General features: G+C 46.9%; 1 protein-coding gene across 4 annotated transcripts in view; it reads right to left on the reverse strand.

Moving 5' to 3' along the window:
• FRMD4A (FERM domain containing 4A) overlaps window positions 1-18,102 on the reverse strand; it is a 314,917-nt gene that overhangs the window by 21,785 nt on the left and 275,030 nt on the right. For all 4 annotated transcript variants that reach the window (XM_044983445.1, XM_044983439.1, XM_044983452.1 and 1 more), the window contains 3 exons: window positions 16,203-16,344; window positions 5,249-5,382; window positions 1,911-2,033 (listed from right to left, as the gene is read on the reverse strand). In XM_044983445.1, the coding sequence (XP_044839380.1) occupies window positions 1,911-2,033; window positions 5,249-5,382; window positions 16,203-16,344 (399 nt within the window). The remainder of the gene's footprint in view (window positions 1-1,910; window positions 2,034-5,248; window positions 5,383-16,202; window positions 16,345-18,102) is intronic.

The raw sequence follows: 18,102 nt of genomic DNA on the forward strand, positions 1-18,102 counted from the left end.
CTGTCTTCATTTGCCTCTCCCCCATTAATCTCTTTTTTGATGAATGCCTTTATGCGTACTGCCTTGGAGCACCAGGGCTGTCATTTGCCTTCAGAGGGAAGGCCAACTCTCATGACATTTGATGTTTTACTCAAAGCCCCAGCTCCTGGAATCATGTGATCCTGAGAGAATCTCAACTTTCATTAAAAAAAAAAATTGTAGCCCTCATGGTGCAGATCAAAGCTTGAAAACATGAACCTTAAAGGCTCAAAAATCAGAAGACAAGTCAGATCCCAATATTTATCCTTTTAAAAAAGTTCATGATTTTTTAAGACAATCTCATGATTTGGGGGGGGGCATGGGCGGGGAGGGCAGAGTCAGCATTTTTGAACGCTTGAGGTTGGCAATCCTGTTTTACTGAAATGTACATTACTTGCAAAGGTGGAGAGTGGCTTTACCCTCTTTCCCTACAGAGAATCATTGTCTTGCACGCACGGACCGTGCATCACTATTAATGGAAGGACTGAGAGGAAAACAGAGTCCATCCAGCGTCCCTGGCCTGGAAGCCATCGCTTAACACTAAGGTTAAGTCTATGCTGGCAGTGGCATGTAGCATACATGTAGTTACATGGCAGGCTGTGTCCACACTGCAGTGTGTAGCTACATGTGTTAGGGAAAAGCTTTGACAAGGGGAGGCAGTGGGAAAGGCTTCATCAACTCCCTGCTGTCAGAGCCTTTTGCTCAGAGTCTATACTGCCATATACCTGTGCTGGGAGTGGGGCTTACATGCATAGGTACACTACACGCCGCCGAAAAAGGTGTGCGTTGTAGACGCACCCCCAAGACATGGGAATCTGAAGACCTATTGATAACACTGCAGCAAACAGAGTGCACAGCTTTTAGGAGTCAGGGCTTTCCTTGTAAAAGCTAAACAAAACGTGCTAGCTCATGAGTATTTTACTTCAGTGGAATTCCTCTCACTGGCTCCATCAAACACAAACCCTAAGAGCTTTGATTGTTCGTGGTTTAAGCAGAAAGAAAATGCTAACAATACAATAAAGGGTTAATTCTCCAGCTGACTCCAACCTTAAACCACAGATTCATTCTCTTCTATTATAAAAATAAAAGGAAACTCAAAACTAGAATATCCACAAGTGTCTTGAGACCAGTCTCCACAGACAATGGCTTTTCTGTGAATTCCGGTCCCGCCTTACAGCTGCTCCAGGGCTGTTTTCACAGCCATGATTCAGGGCACTGACCCAGCCAATTGTGGGAGAGAGAGCACAGAACAAACACTCCCCCCAGGCAAACTTACCCAAACACAAGTCAAGCTGCCCAGAAGCAGGGAGGATAGCTCCTTTGTTTAGGAGGAGAAGGAGGTAAAGTGCCTTTGTCTTGCAATCACAGGAGCAGTTCGAAGAATTGATGTGACACTTCATTAAAGGACTTTGGCGGAAATGGTACCACTTTTAGTACTGAGTAAGGACTATTGCAGGAAGGAAGGGAGAAGAACTTGGACTGCTCAAAATGATACCAGAAGTGGTTTGAAAGACCAGAGCAACTCAGAACCCAATCCTGCTACCCGTAGTCACATGAGTAATCTAGACCTGCACCAGCAACCTCATTCAGCTACTGGTGCGATTAAGGGCAGTTTGCATAGTTAACAGGATCAGAGCCATAAGTGACTCACCCAAAGCTACTTCCGTTTGCCTGTGTCAGAGCTGGGACTGGAATACAGGAGTTCCTGGCTCCCAGTCCTATGCTCAGACCAGCATGTTCTCTCACCTGTTCCTTGCCCCAAATACAAGCAAAGATGAGTAAACGAATTAAAAAAAAAAACAGTTAAATGAAAAATTGTGGTTCCCGAGTAATAGGCTGAGAAATGTCCTAGACATAAGCTAGATAGATAGGACTGGAAGGCAAGTCCTCACCTCTCCTTTACGCAGTATTTTCTGTTCATCCAGTTTAAAGGCAGTCCCTATTCTTCTCCTTACAATAGGCGGCTCCTCCCCTGGATCTAGGGGGTATTCCCTGGGCAGCTTTCCTGTGAGCTCCTGAAAACATAAGATGCTATTAGTGAGGAGGGGAATACGCAAAAGCAAACCCATCCAATGTATCTTTTTAAAGTGCAGTAACACTCTGAAAAATGATTGTAAAAATGGCATGGCCAGGGTTCCATTGTTTATCATTGTTCAGTGACTCCATATCAAATATGCTCATCTGATAAATATACAGAAGATTTTTTCTAACTTCCAGGCCTGCGAGCTCAGTCTGAGTTCTTTTTTTGGCTTGTGCATCATCAACAGGAATACATACTCTGCAACTAGAAGAAAAATTAACATGGACTGTCTGTCTAGGGTCTTAGGTGCTGCCCACCAGCAGGATGTCTGAGCACGATGCATGAGCCAGCACAGGTGCTAGCTCACATTCCTTCAGCAGTGTTGTCTCTATAGAGAAACCAGTTATTTTTGATGGAGAAGCCAGCAGATCTTACTCTGAATTCACACAGGGAGCAGAGCTGTCGAGTGACACTTTTATTATTATTTTTCTGATCGTAACTGCATGTTAAAATACTACAATCTAATTCATGAGCTGTCTGAGACAGCTGCAGTGAAAATGGCAATTTAAAGCAGTGTCTGGTACCTAAGTACCTATATGAAAACATTTTATGAATTGAAATCCTTGCCAAACTCCAAGCTATGTCATGTGCAGTGTTGGAGTAATATCAGACTGAAAGGGTCATTTGCAAAGATTAGTTCCAAGTGTGAAGCAGCAAACCCTGCAAACTTTCACCGCCAAGGGATGTACACTGGAATAGATTTGAAGCAGGCAAAGGAGCAAGTGCCAGGATTGATGCTGACTCTGTGTTTTTTCTGGTACGTACAATACATCTACACCGATCTGAATTAAAGACATTCAAATGCCTGCAGAGAAAGGCAAGAGTGTTGCTACAAGGAACAACCCAGCTTCTTGAGCTGAACAGTCTCTGCAGTGAGGACAAAAGGCTTTTGTGTTCTGCATCACCAGCCTTGAGAGGATCCAGCTGGCAGAAAACTCTAAATCATCTGAATCCCGTATAACAGTGGCTGACCTTAATGTGCAGCGTGTAGCTTGGCTCTCTGCCTCCCTCATGCCCCCACGACCCATTCCCTAATGGGGGCTTTCTTTCTACTGTTTTCAGGTCACTGGGAAATGAGGCCCTGGCCATTTCAGTCCCTAGCTTAAGCAGTTCCCAACACAATGAATTCCTAACCCAGCACTGCAGTGAAGCGCACAATACCCTTTTTCAAGGTTGTTTAAATGCTTCCCTCTCCAGTTTTAGAGCTTTTTCTGTAACACGTTCATCCTGTTGCACAAAAAGGCTGGCTACAAATAGTGTGTTGAGATCCAGATTCTGTGTCTTTCTACTGAGTGGCAGAGGGATCCTTTAAAACCTCAATCTTAACATGACGTGCAGGGGGTGCAGAACGAGTTACAACTTTAATGGCTCCTTTGCCACGGTTCTGTAAGAACAAAATCAATGCGGGCTACTGTGCTGCCACCATAAACTGAAACGGATTTACAGGCAGGGGTCTGAAATTTAATCTGAATTAATAAGTAAGTGAAGCAACATGATGCTACTGTTGTGAATGGATTGGGCCATGCTAGTTTGATTAAGCCCAGGTGTTAACCCCTTTTTCTTCTCCTTGTCTGTCTCTGCCTCATTTTAACTCAGCAATTCCCATAGCAAACAAACCGATTCAGGACCCCCCGAGAGGAAAGGTTTAAAATAAAAGAGCCAGTGAAACTTTGACCACTTTCTGCAGCTGATCCAAGCTAAATGGTTTCCGGACACTTGGGGTCTGACCCGATCCTGCAAACCTTCCGCAAAAGAGTAGGCCCGTCGAAGCCAATTGAGACTTCATACATCAGGACCGCTCATGCGAGGAAGGGTTGTGGGATGAGGCCCGCACATATTTCCTCTGACATCCTTTGTTGAAAAGCTGTTTTCCTCCTGCTTATCCCAGCTGGTGTTCAAGCCAGAGCCAAGTCTAAACAAAGCGCAGTGAGATTTTTAAAAAATGGGCAATGGTCTTTTTTCTGTTTGTTTGTTTTTTAAAGTGATACGCACTTTAAATATAAACAGCAACTTAAAGATCCCAGTACCACGGCCCAGAGCCAACTCTCCCATTCTCTATTCCTGGAAATGATTTTTGTTAAAGCTGGATTTTTCCAGGCCTGGGAAACGGGTGTTATGTATGCACGTGTGATCGAAGTGTAAACTTCATATAAGCTGCTGCTAATATTTATTATATTTCCAGGCACAAACGCAGCAAGGATCCTAACTTCTCCAGCATTTGAAATGGTTTTACGTTCACGCTGACCTGCTTTAAAACAAGTCAGTTTAAATCAACCCCAACAATAATTAAACAGACACATGCCAAGTACAATATGACCTCATCCTATGGCACCCCATTTGCCCCATGGTGATATTTTCTCTTGACAATGTTACCTAACAGTTTCTTCTACTAGTAATACTGATGATGTAGCCAAGGGACCTCCTCAGCATTTGTCATGTTACATACAGCTCAGTGAAGGGAAGACCCCAGCATGCCGCACACAAGCTCACCCCAAACTGTGCTCTTTGTATTGGGAGTGGGGCAAACTGTGGTGATTTAACCCCCATGCCAGGCAATGGGCCTGCGCTGTGAAATAGCTGGGCGTTGGCAGAGCATGCTGGGAAATGAACATGGAAAGAGTGCATCTAAGGCCATGTCTACACTAGGAAAAGAGGTGAGTTAGCGCACGTGTTACAAACACCTTTCTCCTACCGAAGATGAGGACCAAGTGGCGTATACCAGGCCAGGTGACCACAGAATGGCTAGACCAGATGTGCCATCTATAGGCCTGAGCCTATTCCATTGAAGTCAACGGCAGACTGCCCAGGGGGAGCCCTGTTGGAAGATGGTGAGTATCTACTAAGCATCCACCACTCATGATGACTTCAATAGGAGCGGCAGATGCTCAGCACCTTGCTGGATCAGGCCTTATGGGTGCACAACTGGCTTGGCATGAGTCCAGCTTCTCTAGTGTAAAAAATGCCTTGTGCCACACTAGACACGAAATGCCTGGGGATCACTCAGTCCTTGGGCACCATACGCTTTGTGAGATATGATTTAGGAAGGCTTTACCTCTCCTTCTGGCCTCCGGCCATTTTCACATGAGGCTGTGAGCATATAAAAATACAAGCCACAACATTTTCCAGGGTTATAAAATTTCTATTGCCTACCGCTTCTCGGAGACACAGTTTCTTTAGCTCCTCCAGTCGCAGGCGCAGTGTCTCTTCCAGAGCTTCCTGCCTGGATTTCAATGCAGCCACCATGTCTTTCTTGGCAGACTGCGAGCTATCTGACTCTTGGGAACCTGTCAATAAACAATGATTTCACTAGGCCAGCTGACAGCAGAACACACATCTGGAGCATTAATGAATTTCACCAAAGCCTACACTTTGGATGGGAGCTTTCCAAAAAAGAATCAGACTATGAAATGAAGCAGGTGTTACACAGTCATGTTTGTTTATGACAAGTTCTTAATACTTAAACTAACAGAATGAGGTCAAACATCTGAGCATAAAGAGATTTGTGATGCTCTTCTCTGTAAATAAAAACAATCAGGTAATTTTTTAAAGCTCCTCTTGAAAATACTACATACAATTCTTATGAAAGCTCCCAACAGCAAACAGAATTTACAAAGCATAGAAAACACATGTTCATAGCTTAAAGGCCAGAAGAGACCATCACAATAATCTATTCTGACCTCCTGTATAGAATTTCACCCAATGATTGCTGCATCTAGCCCAATTACTTGCGGTTAATTCTAACCACACAGAAGAAATGTAGTAACCGAAGCTAGATTTTTGCAAAATAGAAACAAAGTTAAAAACCCCCAATAGCTAACAGAAGGTCTTTTCATGGCAGCTGTTGTTTCCCACGAATATATATGCCACGATGTTCAAAACTCGATGCATAAATCCATATTTAGATGCCTAAATAAGGGGTCTGATTTCCAAGTAACAAGCACCCAGCAGCTCCCACTGAAGTCAATGACATTACATTGTTGTAAAACCAGAATTAACTGACATCAGAATCTGGCCTTCAGATTTTGTGTTAATCTGTATTTTGATCCTTTTCATAAGAGGTATTGATTGATCTCCTTATTTAATTTCACCGCTGAATGGTGCACACATCTTTGTTCAGGGCCTCCCTGTTCAAGGGAGTTGTGATTTTGGTTGTATCCATTTTCGGGTGCCCAACTTGAGGCATCTTAAAGGGGCTTGCTTTTCAGAAAGTGTTGAGCATCCAGCCTCTGAAAATCCTGGCCCTTTAAGGTGTCTCAAGTTGATCTCCACTTTCAAATCTAGTCCTGTATACACTACGGGACTTAACTGCCATTCTCCTACACCAGTTTTCTGACGCTGCCTCAGCCTCTGCAAAGCAATGGAGTGCAGAATCAGGCTCTTATTATCTACCTGAGTCAGATTTTCCAACAGGCCTTAACCAAACCTCAGCTAGCATGCCTGTGAGTGTAAGGATGAAGCGTAGCACCCCTGTGAGTATAAGGACCTACAGGTGCACTTTCAGCACTGACACCTAAGCATGCAGTCAGTATTCTCAGTCTGGGTTTGTCGAAAGCTTTGCTGAAGTTCTGCAAACCTTTGGAGTCACTCTAGGGGCAAATTTATAGCTTTGCATCAAAACCTGATGAAACTCGTGCTTTCAGCTACAGTTTGAGTTTCTTTGCTGCTACTTTCCTTTCAGATACTTGAAGTGGGAAAAGGGACTACAAAATAAACTAGCGGGAAACATCCCACACTAGCCCAAAGGGGATGGACTAGAGCTAATGGAGCTTCTCCATCGCTACTTTCTGTGACTTGCACACCGCAGAACAACAGGGGCTTGTCCTGCTCAATGAGCCTCTCCTATGCAACGTGCCTGTATTTACAGTGTTTACTGGGATGTGCTGGAAGTGCACAACCAGAATGGAGTTCTCTCGCGATCAGCCGGACTCTAGGACAGGATGGGTGCCTTTTTACAAAGCATCGCCAGCAAAAATCACGACAACTCCATGGGAACGTGGAGCGCATTTATCCAGACATGAAATTAAGAGCATCAAGTGGATTTCGCTCGGGTCTTTTTATAGCCTTAACCACAAGGCCCAGGGTAAGAGTAGTTGAAGCCAGGAAATGCTCAGCACTGCAAGAGCGCAATGGGATCTTCCTAAAGGAATTTCCATTTTGCATTCGAGCTGGCAGGGTAAATCCTCTCTAGCACCTCCCTAATAATAACTGCAGCGAGCACTTACTGGCAGCGGGCGAACTGCTGAACTCTTCCGCTCAACTGCTGATGAACTGCTGACCTCCAACAACAAGCTGCTCATGATTCTGGCAGATGTTTCACTCCTTTCTTTTTCTTTTAGAGTAACTGGCTGGAGCCCTTTTTCCTTTTTCTGTTTTCCTTCCTCCTTCTGCTTTTCTCCCCACCCAAATTTAATTTATTTTTAAATTTTATATATATATAAAACCACCTATCACCACAGCAGTTAGACGGATGCTTCCGTTGCAACATTTAAAAACACAAATGATATGCCTCACACCCAGCAGCTGGATGCTTGACCTGACACCTCTAATTATGGGTGTGTCTACGTTAGAGAATTAAACTGCTTGTGTAATTGAACTAGTTGTACTGAACTGATTTAAGCACAGTTCATTGCATCCACACTAGCTGTGCTGTATCAGTTTAAAAGCCATACTAGCCTTGTTCAAAACCCTTTCAGTTGCAATGCTTTCTGGGTACCCATCTCACAGTTCCTGGTATAGCTCCTAGAAGCGATGGATTCTGGGAGATTTCAAAAGGTCACCGATACACTGTGGGATAAGTAGGGGGAGAACTAGCGGAACTATTTCAGCTTGTCCACATTCACATTGGCACTAAACCAGTTCAGAATGAAATGGGTTATTAGACTAATCTGCTCCAACTGGGTCTTCAAATGATAAAAGTTATGTAGCATAGACAAGCCTTGTATGACTCAGGACAGGGAGTTCTCAGTTCAGGGCCCTCAATGCTAGACTTTGCTTGGTCTGATAGAATCCATATCTGTTAATCTCTCAGGCATTTTGCAAGATCTATCTATTACCACAGCCCTTTTCTGAAGAGATGGGATGAGCTGGGCTTTCTGTTTGAGTTCTCTTTCATAACCCCCCTTTTTTCTTAATGAACTTTTGGATTATTTTTGCATTTCCTAGGATTTTGTGGGCCTGATTCTCACCTCACTGGCTGCCAGGGAGAGAACTCAGTTCTGTATTTTTGTGTGCCTAGAGTGTCCATGAGAAGCTCTGTATATACTGAGAAAATTACTGACGCTAGCAAACCTGTGACCACAGCCCCAAATGTCAGACCAAACGCAAATGAAGAACCAATAATCAGAACAAAGCAAGAGACCATAAAACAAACAAACACTAAACCAAACCAACCAACTAGATGCTACACAAAATAAACAGATCAGCCTTACTTAATGCCACAGAATTCAGGCCCACTAAGGCCTTCCAAAGAGGACTATTAGCTGAGAAAAGATCACTTGCAAACTAATTTCCACCGTACAAACCAGGAGAAGGTGCTTTCTATTGATCTTACCTGCCACGAGGCGCTACACCTTTATGGAACAGTCATATTGAAATTCAATAGAAATCCATAAATTTCCTGTATGGTTTTTGGACCGTCCTATGGAATTTATCAGAAAATTATACAGAATGGTTCAAAAGACCTTTTGAAGGTTAGGACTCACCAAATTCTAAAAGGTTTCTACAGTAATTCCTTTAGAATCCTGTTAAGGCCCTGATTCAGCAAGAGATGTAATCATCGAGTATTCAGCATGGGAATAGCTCCATTAATATGCTTAAATACTTTGCAGAATGGGACTTACATTTATATACAGACCTATGGTTTAATTCCTATTGAATCCTACATGCCTCTTCTCCCAATTATATGGTGACCGGCATAAGTCATGGCATTTAGACACACAGGGAATGCCAGATTGGTTCATGTTATGTCTCTTACATCCAACTTTGGGTCAAATTTCTGCTCTCAGTTACCTGATTACTTCTTGTCTCACGGACAGCAATGGGAATTACAGCTGCGAAGCTGGGAGGAGAGTTTGGTCCTTTCTGAACAATTTACACTCAATGCATAACTTACACAACCGCTTACATCACTGCTGAACGTTTCCTATAGCGATTAATGGCTTGATTCAGTTCTTGCTTAGGCAAATCAGGAACAACTCCAATGGTGTTACACTAGTATAAAACCAATGAGAGAGCTGGGACTGTCAGATCCCAAGTGAATTTACCAAGGGTTGTGGTGGAGTCTCCATTACTGGCAATTTTTAAATCAAGTGGAATTTTTTCTAAAAGATCTGCTCTGGAAATTACTTTGGGGAAGTTCTCTGGCCTGTGTGGTACAGGAGGTCAGACTAGATGATCACAATGGTCCCTTCTGGCATTGGAATCTGATCAACGCAACAAAATGAGTCAGAGGAAGATTGGCCATCAGAATTCAGGCGCTCCTAGTTCCCAGCCCTGTGCATGTGCCTCGAGAGAAGACCCCACGGCCACTAAGACAGGGTATGCTTTGGTAGTTTGAACAGATATGTTTATTGCTTTCAATATATTATTAAATATTATTATTATTTGTATTCCAGTAGCTTCTAGAGGGCCCAACCACGACCAGTGCCCCAGCGAGCCAGGCATGTACACACACAGACAGCAAGAGACAATCCCTGGCCTGAGGGACTTACAGTCGGATAGACGTCACTGTCAAAGGTGGGAGAGGAAAGGGGGTTAATAAAAAACAAAGCGATGGCTTAGCAATGTCATGTTAGTTCTAGGATTTTTCTGAGGGGAGGTACGGGGTTAGTTTAATTTTATTTATTCATTCTCTGCATTAAATATCTTCTAGGCTAGTAGTGGGGACAGGAGGGAAGGTAGGAAGGGCTAAACTCAAAGGAAAGACCAGGAAGGGAGAGGGGACATTGAGGGGAAAGAGAGAAGGAAGTAGAGGATCATGGAGAGCAGGAGGAGTGAGACTGGTTTAGTGATTGTCAGGGATATGGCTGGAGCCAGCAGCAGAGGGGGAAGAATGTCCAGAGTAAAAAGCCACGTTTTCATAGGCCAGTGACATCACCTGTGCTCCAGATGTGTGACTGTGGATGGCTCTTTGATGCATTTATTTCTTGCTTTTCACAAGCTTAATGTCACTAGCAAAACACAATCTAAGCACGGCAATGATTCATGCTGTATCCTGTGGCCTGGCTGCCAGCTCTAGTCCCCTGGCCCAAAGCAGGCATTTCATCCAAGTCCACGTGGAGCTGGGACTGACAGTGCACAGTACGCTCCCCACGCCACAACACGGCATGATTCATGGCTGCAGGATGTTGGGGAATGATTGAAAGTGACAACAAACAGCCACTATCGCCCAGCGATGACTAACAAATAGGATGTCCTCCTTAGCGACGGCCAGAGACCCGCTCCTGGCTTTCCAGTGTCCATCTGGAATTATTCAGAACAGGATGCACCCAGATATCCTGCACAGCGACTGCTCTTCATTAGTCACTTCGCTCATCTGCCTTTCCATAGCCGGGACTAGTTGCTGTTTACTAACTAAAACACTCAGTGTAGAGTAGTAGGAAATTCACCTCTACGGATGTAGCGGACGTGAGGGGTGAACTGCCATACTGGGAAGGAAATATCCATCTGCAGGACTAAGGCATTTTCAAATATAAGCAGGCATATTTACAGGAAACCTACGGTTGCAGAAGTGACCGTGTCTATGCCATGCCATGAGGGAAGGGGATGGGTTATTTTAACAGTTACATGTGCAAAGATAAAGCAAAAGTATACCTCTTCTCTACTCCTACGAGCTCTCCTCTGCTCACCAACCTCCCACTGAAACAAATGGGACTTCTACAGGTAGAGGGGACTGCAGGATCAGGCCCACACAGATGCATGGTAGCACACTGACAGGGAGACATGATCAGAGCAGTGCAAACCTTCACTACAAACCCAAGAATCATGCCATGCTCAGCTGGGTTCATGTTAAACTGCAAACTGTTGAGTTAACCCAGTGACAGACCCAAATCGAAACCCTTGATTTGAAGGTCATGGGCCTTGTCTGATCTCATTTACATGGCTGTATCTCTGTTGACTTCACTGCATTTACTCCTGCTTTAAACCAGAGTGAGATCAGAACCAGACTTCACATCACTACCACTGACAGAACTAACACTTCATATCCCAACAGCCCTAAACGTTAGGTTCCCAAATCCAGGTCAGACCCCAGCCCAAACTCCAGGGTATTCTGATTCAGCATGATGCGCTGCAGAGAGAGGATTGAGCCCTGAACTCGGCTCTGTTCACTGGTTGGCCTAGGATTTTGGTTGAGGCCTTTCTCTTCTCAAAAGATGGGCCAAGGTTCATGGGAGAGATTCTAAAGGTGCAGATGGGAGTCAGACATTTAACTTACAGTTCTGCAAAGACACAGAAGGAGAGAGGCAGCATGATCTAGTGGATGGGGCCCTGGCTGGGGAGTCAGAAGACGTGGGTTCTATTTCTGACGCTGCTGACTTGCCCTCTGTTTCTCCACTCACCCTTTGTCTGTCCTGTTTATTGTGACCATTCAGGGAGAGACCGTCTCTCACAATGTCTTTAGATGGTACCTAGCACAATGGGTGCCCCATCTCAGTTGGGACTTTTACGTGTTGCTATAATAAATAATAATAATTTGCGGTTTCACGTGTCATCTACATAAAAGCAGGGAACACTTGGCAGTGTCAATCTGAGCTTCTCACCACGGTTTTTGGTTTGTTCCTTTAGGAGGAGCCAGCTGAAGAGAGGGAACTTAGGGGAAGACATGAAGAAACTCCAAGGAATAGAGCAGAGAAAAACAAGGATCAGGAAAGAGGGCCCAGCAGTGAAAAAGAGAAACATTTTCTATTTTCCCCCCTGTGATTCATGATAACTCCATGTATTTATAGTCTGGAAATTTACAGCGGCCGCTTAATCACTCAACTCTCATTCTCTTGAGATCCATAAATGGTAGCCCTCAGCTACAACAATAACACATCATTGTTACGATCATGTATTAATAATCGTCAGCACAAAGGGAGGAAATGCAAACCATTCGGAGGGAGCCCGGGGAACGTGCTAGTTGCGCACCAGGATCTGGTATGCTGAGCATCCAGGACCGTTACACTCCCAGGTCTGGTCTGCTCACATTAAGCAATGTTTAGGGGCTTGATCAGTTTGACGCTAAGGAGAGATGAACCCAGCAAAGTTTCTGTGCTTATCAGAAAGCTGAGTAAACCCAAACTTCAGCCTTTGTTAATGGAATGGGCTCTATGGGCACAGAAGGAAGCAACCAGGGGTCTCTGATCCAGAGCCTGCTGAGGTCAGTGGTGTCTTCACACTCTCTACATTGGGTTCTGGATCAAGCCCCAAGCTGCCTGCTCTCCCCTGCAGAGAAGAACGAAGCTCCTGCAGCATGGGGAGTTTTGTGTTTGTACAGGATCTAGCACAATGGGCTCAGGGCCCTGAGTAGGTGCTACAGTAATACAAATAATTCCCATGGGTCAGCCATAAGCAGCCAACCTGCTCCTCCCCCCTAGGTAGCCGTTATGGCTTCCCAGCGTGCACGTGGGATCACTGCTGGGTTCTAGATCATTCTTGGGGACCCAAAGTCCTCTAAAGCACTCCTCCTTCCTACAGATCCCCTTTGTCTCACCCCTCCTTCATTAGATAAGGCATCACAGCTGCAGCTACCAGACAGTGGCAAGCTCCAGAGCCCTCTGTTAAATCTGAGACTGTCCTGAATATGAGGGGCCTTTGATCATAGGTTTGGTGGATCCCAAAAGCTGGCTCTGAGTACGGGTCTCTAACAGCTGACGTTCCATCTTGTCACACCGGGAGCACAGTATAAACCTTCACCAAAGCAAATTCACATACGCCTGGGTTTTAGGTGTGCACTCAACTGCGGCTGGATCCATCTGAACCACCTGCCCAGCCCCAGGCCATTTAACTCCGCATGCTCTCTGTCACCATGGCAAGCCTACTGAACATGTAAACCCAACACTCCAAACTTATCCAGGCTGACTGGGTTTTAAGCAGGGTGTAAAAAATAGTGGGCAAAGATCTGATGTCAGCGGGGTTGCTCTGGGTTTACACTGGTGTAATCGAGATCAGGATTTGGCCTCAAGATGTTTTGGGGCCGGATTTTCTCCTGACTTCCACCTGTGAAAATCAGGGCAAACCCAGTGAAGTCAATGAAGTCAGGCTGGTGTGAGCACAGAACCCGGCACTCTGAATTCCTCGGTATGGGGGTGAGGTTGAAAGTCAGCATACTAACACAAACACCGCATTGGTGGCAAATAGCTTTTGGGCATGGGAACGGTGCCAGCAAGGCTGGGATCTCTGGAGGGGCTCTTAGCATTTCCTGGGCTACTTGATGTTGTTTGCTTTCAGCAGTGGGAGAGCCAAACAAACAAAGAACTCCAACAACTCAACACCACACCAGAAACTGCCCAGCCACTGCAACTCCCTGAACTGATACTTGGCACAAACAGTGGATTGTGCGCTGCGTCCTGAGGGACAGGAGAAACAGAACGGCATCTCTGTTCACAGGCTAGGAAGAGAATTCCAAAACAAGTTGTTCTCGACCGCAGCCTGCTTAAAACGTAACTCTTATTGCCTGTTTTTGAGGCATTTCAAGCTAGCCACAAAGGACGTACTGCTGCATAGTTGATGTATAGAGTCAGTATGGATTTGGTTTTGCAGCCTGTGGTCCTCAGAGGGTACATTTCCCTCTATAATTATGAAAAGATCCTTCTCCCATGTCACATGTTTCCATTCTTATGGATTTTAATGAGTCTAAGTGATGTCCTCTACACTTCACTCAAATAACCCATCATTGTGATGATAATGCTTTACACTCCCGGCGAGCTTTTCTTCCGAGGAGTTTGCAGCCCTGTACAAACCATTAGCCCTCACACCACTCCTAAGAGGTACGTGATCACTGCTGTACAGATGGTAAAGTTTAGGCACAGAGAGGTTAAGAGATTTGCCCAGCTCACGCAGGCAGGAAGTGGTGGAACCAGGAACAGACCCATAGGCAGCAGGTGGTTAGGGCTAGAGTGGACTCAACCCTCCCAAATCTATTGTTGAGCCACCCTGCTGCCCATGTGCATGTCCAGATCAGCAGGGGAAGCCCCATGTCTAGTGGGTCCGGGGGCAGGATGGGGTGTCATGGGGTGAGAGTCCTGCCCGCTCGCTGGATTCCTGGAAGGTGGAGCTAGATTCCTCAGTCCCCAGAGGTGCTGGCTCCAGACTGGTGCCTCCAGGGAAGGTTTGATGAGACAGGGCGAGAGTCCCAGGCATGGGGAAGGGACCCTGAGGTGACTGGAGGGGAGAGTCCCAGACCAAAGGAGGGGGATCCTGAGGGGATGGGGAGAGGTCCTGAGGGGATGAGGGAGATCCTGAGGGGATGATGGGGGGAAGGGGAATTCTAGTAGATGGGGGGAGGTCCTGAAGGGATGGGGGGAAAGGGGCATTCCAGGCAGTGGTGCTGGAGCAATTTTTATAGTGGGGGTGCTGAAGGCAGAAACCATGTATTTGGTTGTTATTGCTACTTCTAGCTCGAGGGTGCAGCAGCACCCCCAGCACCCCTAGTTTCAACACCTATGGTCCCAGGGGAAGGGGGAGATCCTGAGGGAAATGTGGGGAAAGGAGTATCCCAGGAGGAAGGGGGAGCTCCTATGGGGATGTGAGAAAAGGAGAATTCTGGAGGGCGGGGAAATCCTGGTGCTGGTGTGGGAGAAGGAGAGTCCCAGGGGAGGAGGTGAGACCCTCAGGTGATGGGGGGGGGGGAGAAGGGGAGTCCCAGAGAAGGGGGGAGATCTGTGGGGAGGAGAAGGGGAGTCCAAGCATAGGGGGCAGACCCTGAGGTGATGGAGGGTAGAAGGGGAACCCTGGGGATGGTAGAAATCTTGAGGCCCTGTGTCTGTCAGGCAGTGCCAGGGCCAGGAAAGGGGCAGAGTGGGGCACTGCGGATGGAGGATTTTGCCTGAGTGTGGATACATGCCTCAGATGACACTGTGGTGGGCTCCTCTGAATTGCCAAGCAGCGAGGGCCAATGGGCCGGAGCAGGGAGCTGCGTGGAGAGTGCAGGGTGGGCTCTGCTGCCTGCAAAGAATATTTTCACCAGTCGCCTATGAATAGACCTCGGGCTCCTGACTCCCACTCCCCAGTGGTGGAATCCCTTTGACAGGCATCCCTGTTTGGCTTCTGCCATAACTACTGATGATTCCACTTTATAAAGAAGCCAAACTACGGGGTGTCCAATCCCTCCTGCCTCTCATGCCGCTACATTCCTATGTTGAACCCGCTAGCTCGATCAGAGCTAGCACAAGCATGTCTACTTGAGTTGGAAATGACAGCTTCCAGCTCCCCTTCACCCTCCAGCCTATTACACACTGAACATCTTGACAGAAGCATCTAAGCACTTTCCACACAAAGAAACCTTATAAAACTTGGGGCACTAGGCAGTTTCTAGATGAACGGTACCTGGAAACTGGCTCTTTGGAGAGCTGAGAGGCCAGATGAGCAGGGAGCACTAGCTGGAAGATGGAGAATGAATTTCAGCGGCTAAGAGACAAGGCAGAATCAGTGCAGAATCTCTTGAGGAGATTCTGCCTTTCTCCCCCAGCATGTGCTTCCCAAATGAGCCACAACAGCTGATGGAGGTTGTGAGAGACAGGCTGGGTAGCAGTAGGGAGGTGGGTGCGTGAGGGATTTGGGGGAGCAGGGTGTGGGGATAGGTCAGGTAGCAGCAGAAGCTGAGAAGACTGGAGATGGCATCCTGGGGAGAAAGAGGAAATTCGCAGTGAGGATGGGAATGGGGTCACACTGGAGCCTGGATCTCCTGTTGGGTGGTGGTGGTGATGGAGGGGATGAGAGACAGATATCACATACCCAGAGAGATGGAAGCTGAAAGGAAGAATCTTGTTACTGTCGGATTCATTTCTGAAGGGCCCCATACCTCACCTGGCAGCTCTTACCTAATACAAAGCTACATCTTCCTCTTTTCTCCAGCAGAGGGGCAGGAACCCATATTTCGCATGCAGTTACAAGGGAAAGGACTTACCTGATGACAAAAGACTGCCACTGCTGCCGCTGATAATTTTGCCTTTGCTTCCCATGTTGGCTAGTTTTGAAGTCTTCAGCGTTCCAGTTTCAGTCAGGTCAATAGCGATTTCACTTAGGCTTCTCGCAGCATGAATCTTGGACTGGGAATAGACACAGAGCTGTGTTTTACAGTCTGGCATTTCTTTAAGTGTCACAGAAGCAAAGAATCCTTTCACCGCAGCAGGAAACAGGCCCTCAAAAGCCAACTCAGATTATTTTCCAAGAATGGAAGGAAACTGGCACTCGAATGCCCACGTTGTCTACTGCCCTTGTTGTGTTTAGAATCTGGGGGCAACTCTGCCATTGCTTCTTTGTTCGTTAATATCTCTGCATTGCCAGGGACTCCCTTCCCCCGTTCTTGGCCCTTAAATCAAAGAACCACATCCAGAGAATCTGAATGTTAAGAGCTACAGTAAGAAAACCACCAAAAATGCCAACATAATTAGCATCCTTCTTGCTGGGTAGCCTCAGAGCAGAAGCCATCCAGTGCCCACTAAAGTCAACACGACTCTTTCCATTGGCGGCAGTCAGCTTTGTATCTAAGCCTGAATGAGCACAAAGATTTACTTATGCCCCCACATGGTCCCTACATAATAAGGGTTGGGAACATTGGTAGGAAAACGTGGCGCCCATGATGTTAAGAACAGAGGACTTCACCCTGCGGGGCTGTAGAAAGCTCTAGAACAGAAAGCAATGCAAGGCCTCAGTCCTGTACAATGGCTGTGCAGACTACAGGCTAGTCTTCACTGCAATGGTTAGCTGGAGTTACTCCTCTAGCCCACTTCCGCGGAGAGCGGCCACACTGTGAAACAACACGTTAGCCACGTGGAGGGCTTTGACTAGCAGCGCAGCAGGACTGGATCAGCGGAGTCACTGGATTAGCAGCCGATGAGTTTTGCTAACTTGAGTTGCAGCCGGTAGCTGCATCCCCACTGCATTACTAGCTCTGGGGTCAGCAGCACTAGAGCTTTCAACCCGCCCACACCCCGGACGGGCCAGCTAGCTGGAACTGAAAGCACCACTTAGCTCAAGCTGGAGATATCTGCATGTGGACAGGAGGTGGGTTAGGGCCAACACTCCGAGTATATCACGAGTGATGCTGCAGTGAAGACAAGCCCTAGATACTAGCAGTGTTTTGTATGTACGTGACAATTTTAGTCAATTCTTGTGTCTAGAATACCCACCTCATCTACCTTACAATAGGAACTGCCAGATTGCCAATGGTCAGTCTAGCTACGTATCCTGTCTCTGACAGGGCCCAGCTCCAGATGCTTTAGAGCAGTGGTTCTCAAACTTTAGTAATCCGAAGACCCCCATTTTGATTAAAAAATTTTCATGGACCCCCCGAAGCCGGCTTCTAATTTTTCCCAGGGGTGCTCAACCCCCGCTCAGCCCCAGGCCTCGCTCCCACTCCACCCTTTCCCCCAAGGCCCCATCCCCGCCCCACCTCTTTCCACCCCCCACACTGCCCCACCTCTTTCCGTCCCCCTCCCTCCTGCACGCCGCAGAACAGCTGAGAGAGAGGGGTTGCTCAGCAGGGCCGGTGGTCCCGGACATGACTCGCGGACTCCCTGGAGTACCCTTGCAGACCCCAGGGGTCCGCGGACCCGTCTGAGAACTGCTGCTTTAGAGAACTGTGCAAGAAACCCCGTATTAGGCAGTTATGGAAGAATCAGCCCATGTGGAAAGTTTCTTCCCCCCTTCAATTAAGGACTGGCTTATGTGGGGCCGGATTAATCTTTTGTGGGCCCTGGTGCCCGGAGAATGGCTCCGTCCCCACTTGGCCTTCCCCCCCTCACCCGCCGAGGTCCCGCTCCCACTCGGCCTGTTCCCTCTGAGATCCTGTCCCTGCTTAGCTT

This window comes from Mauremys mutica, chromosome 1 (assembly GCF_020497125.1).
Source record: "Mauremys mutica isolate MM-2020 ecotype Southern chromosome 1, ASM2049712v1, whole genome shotgun sequence".
Taxonomy (NCBI): Eukaryota; Metazoa; Chordata; order Testudines; family Geoemydidae; genus Mauremys; species Mauremys mutica.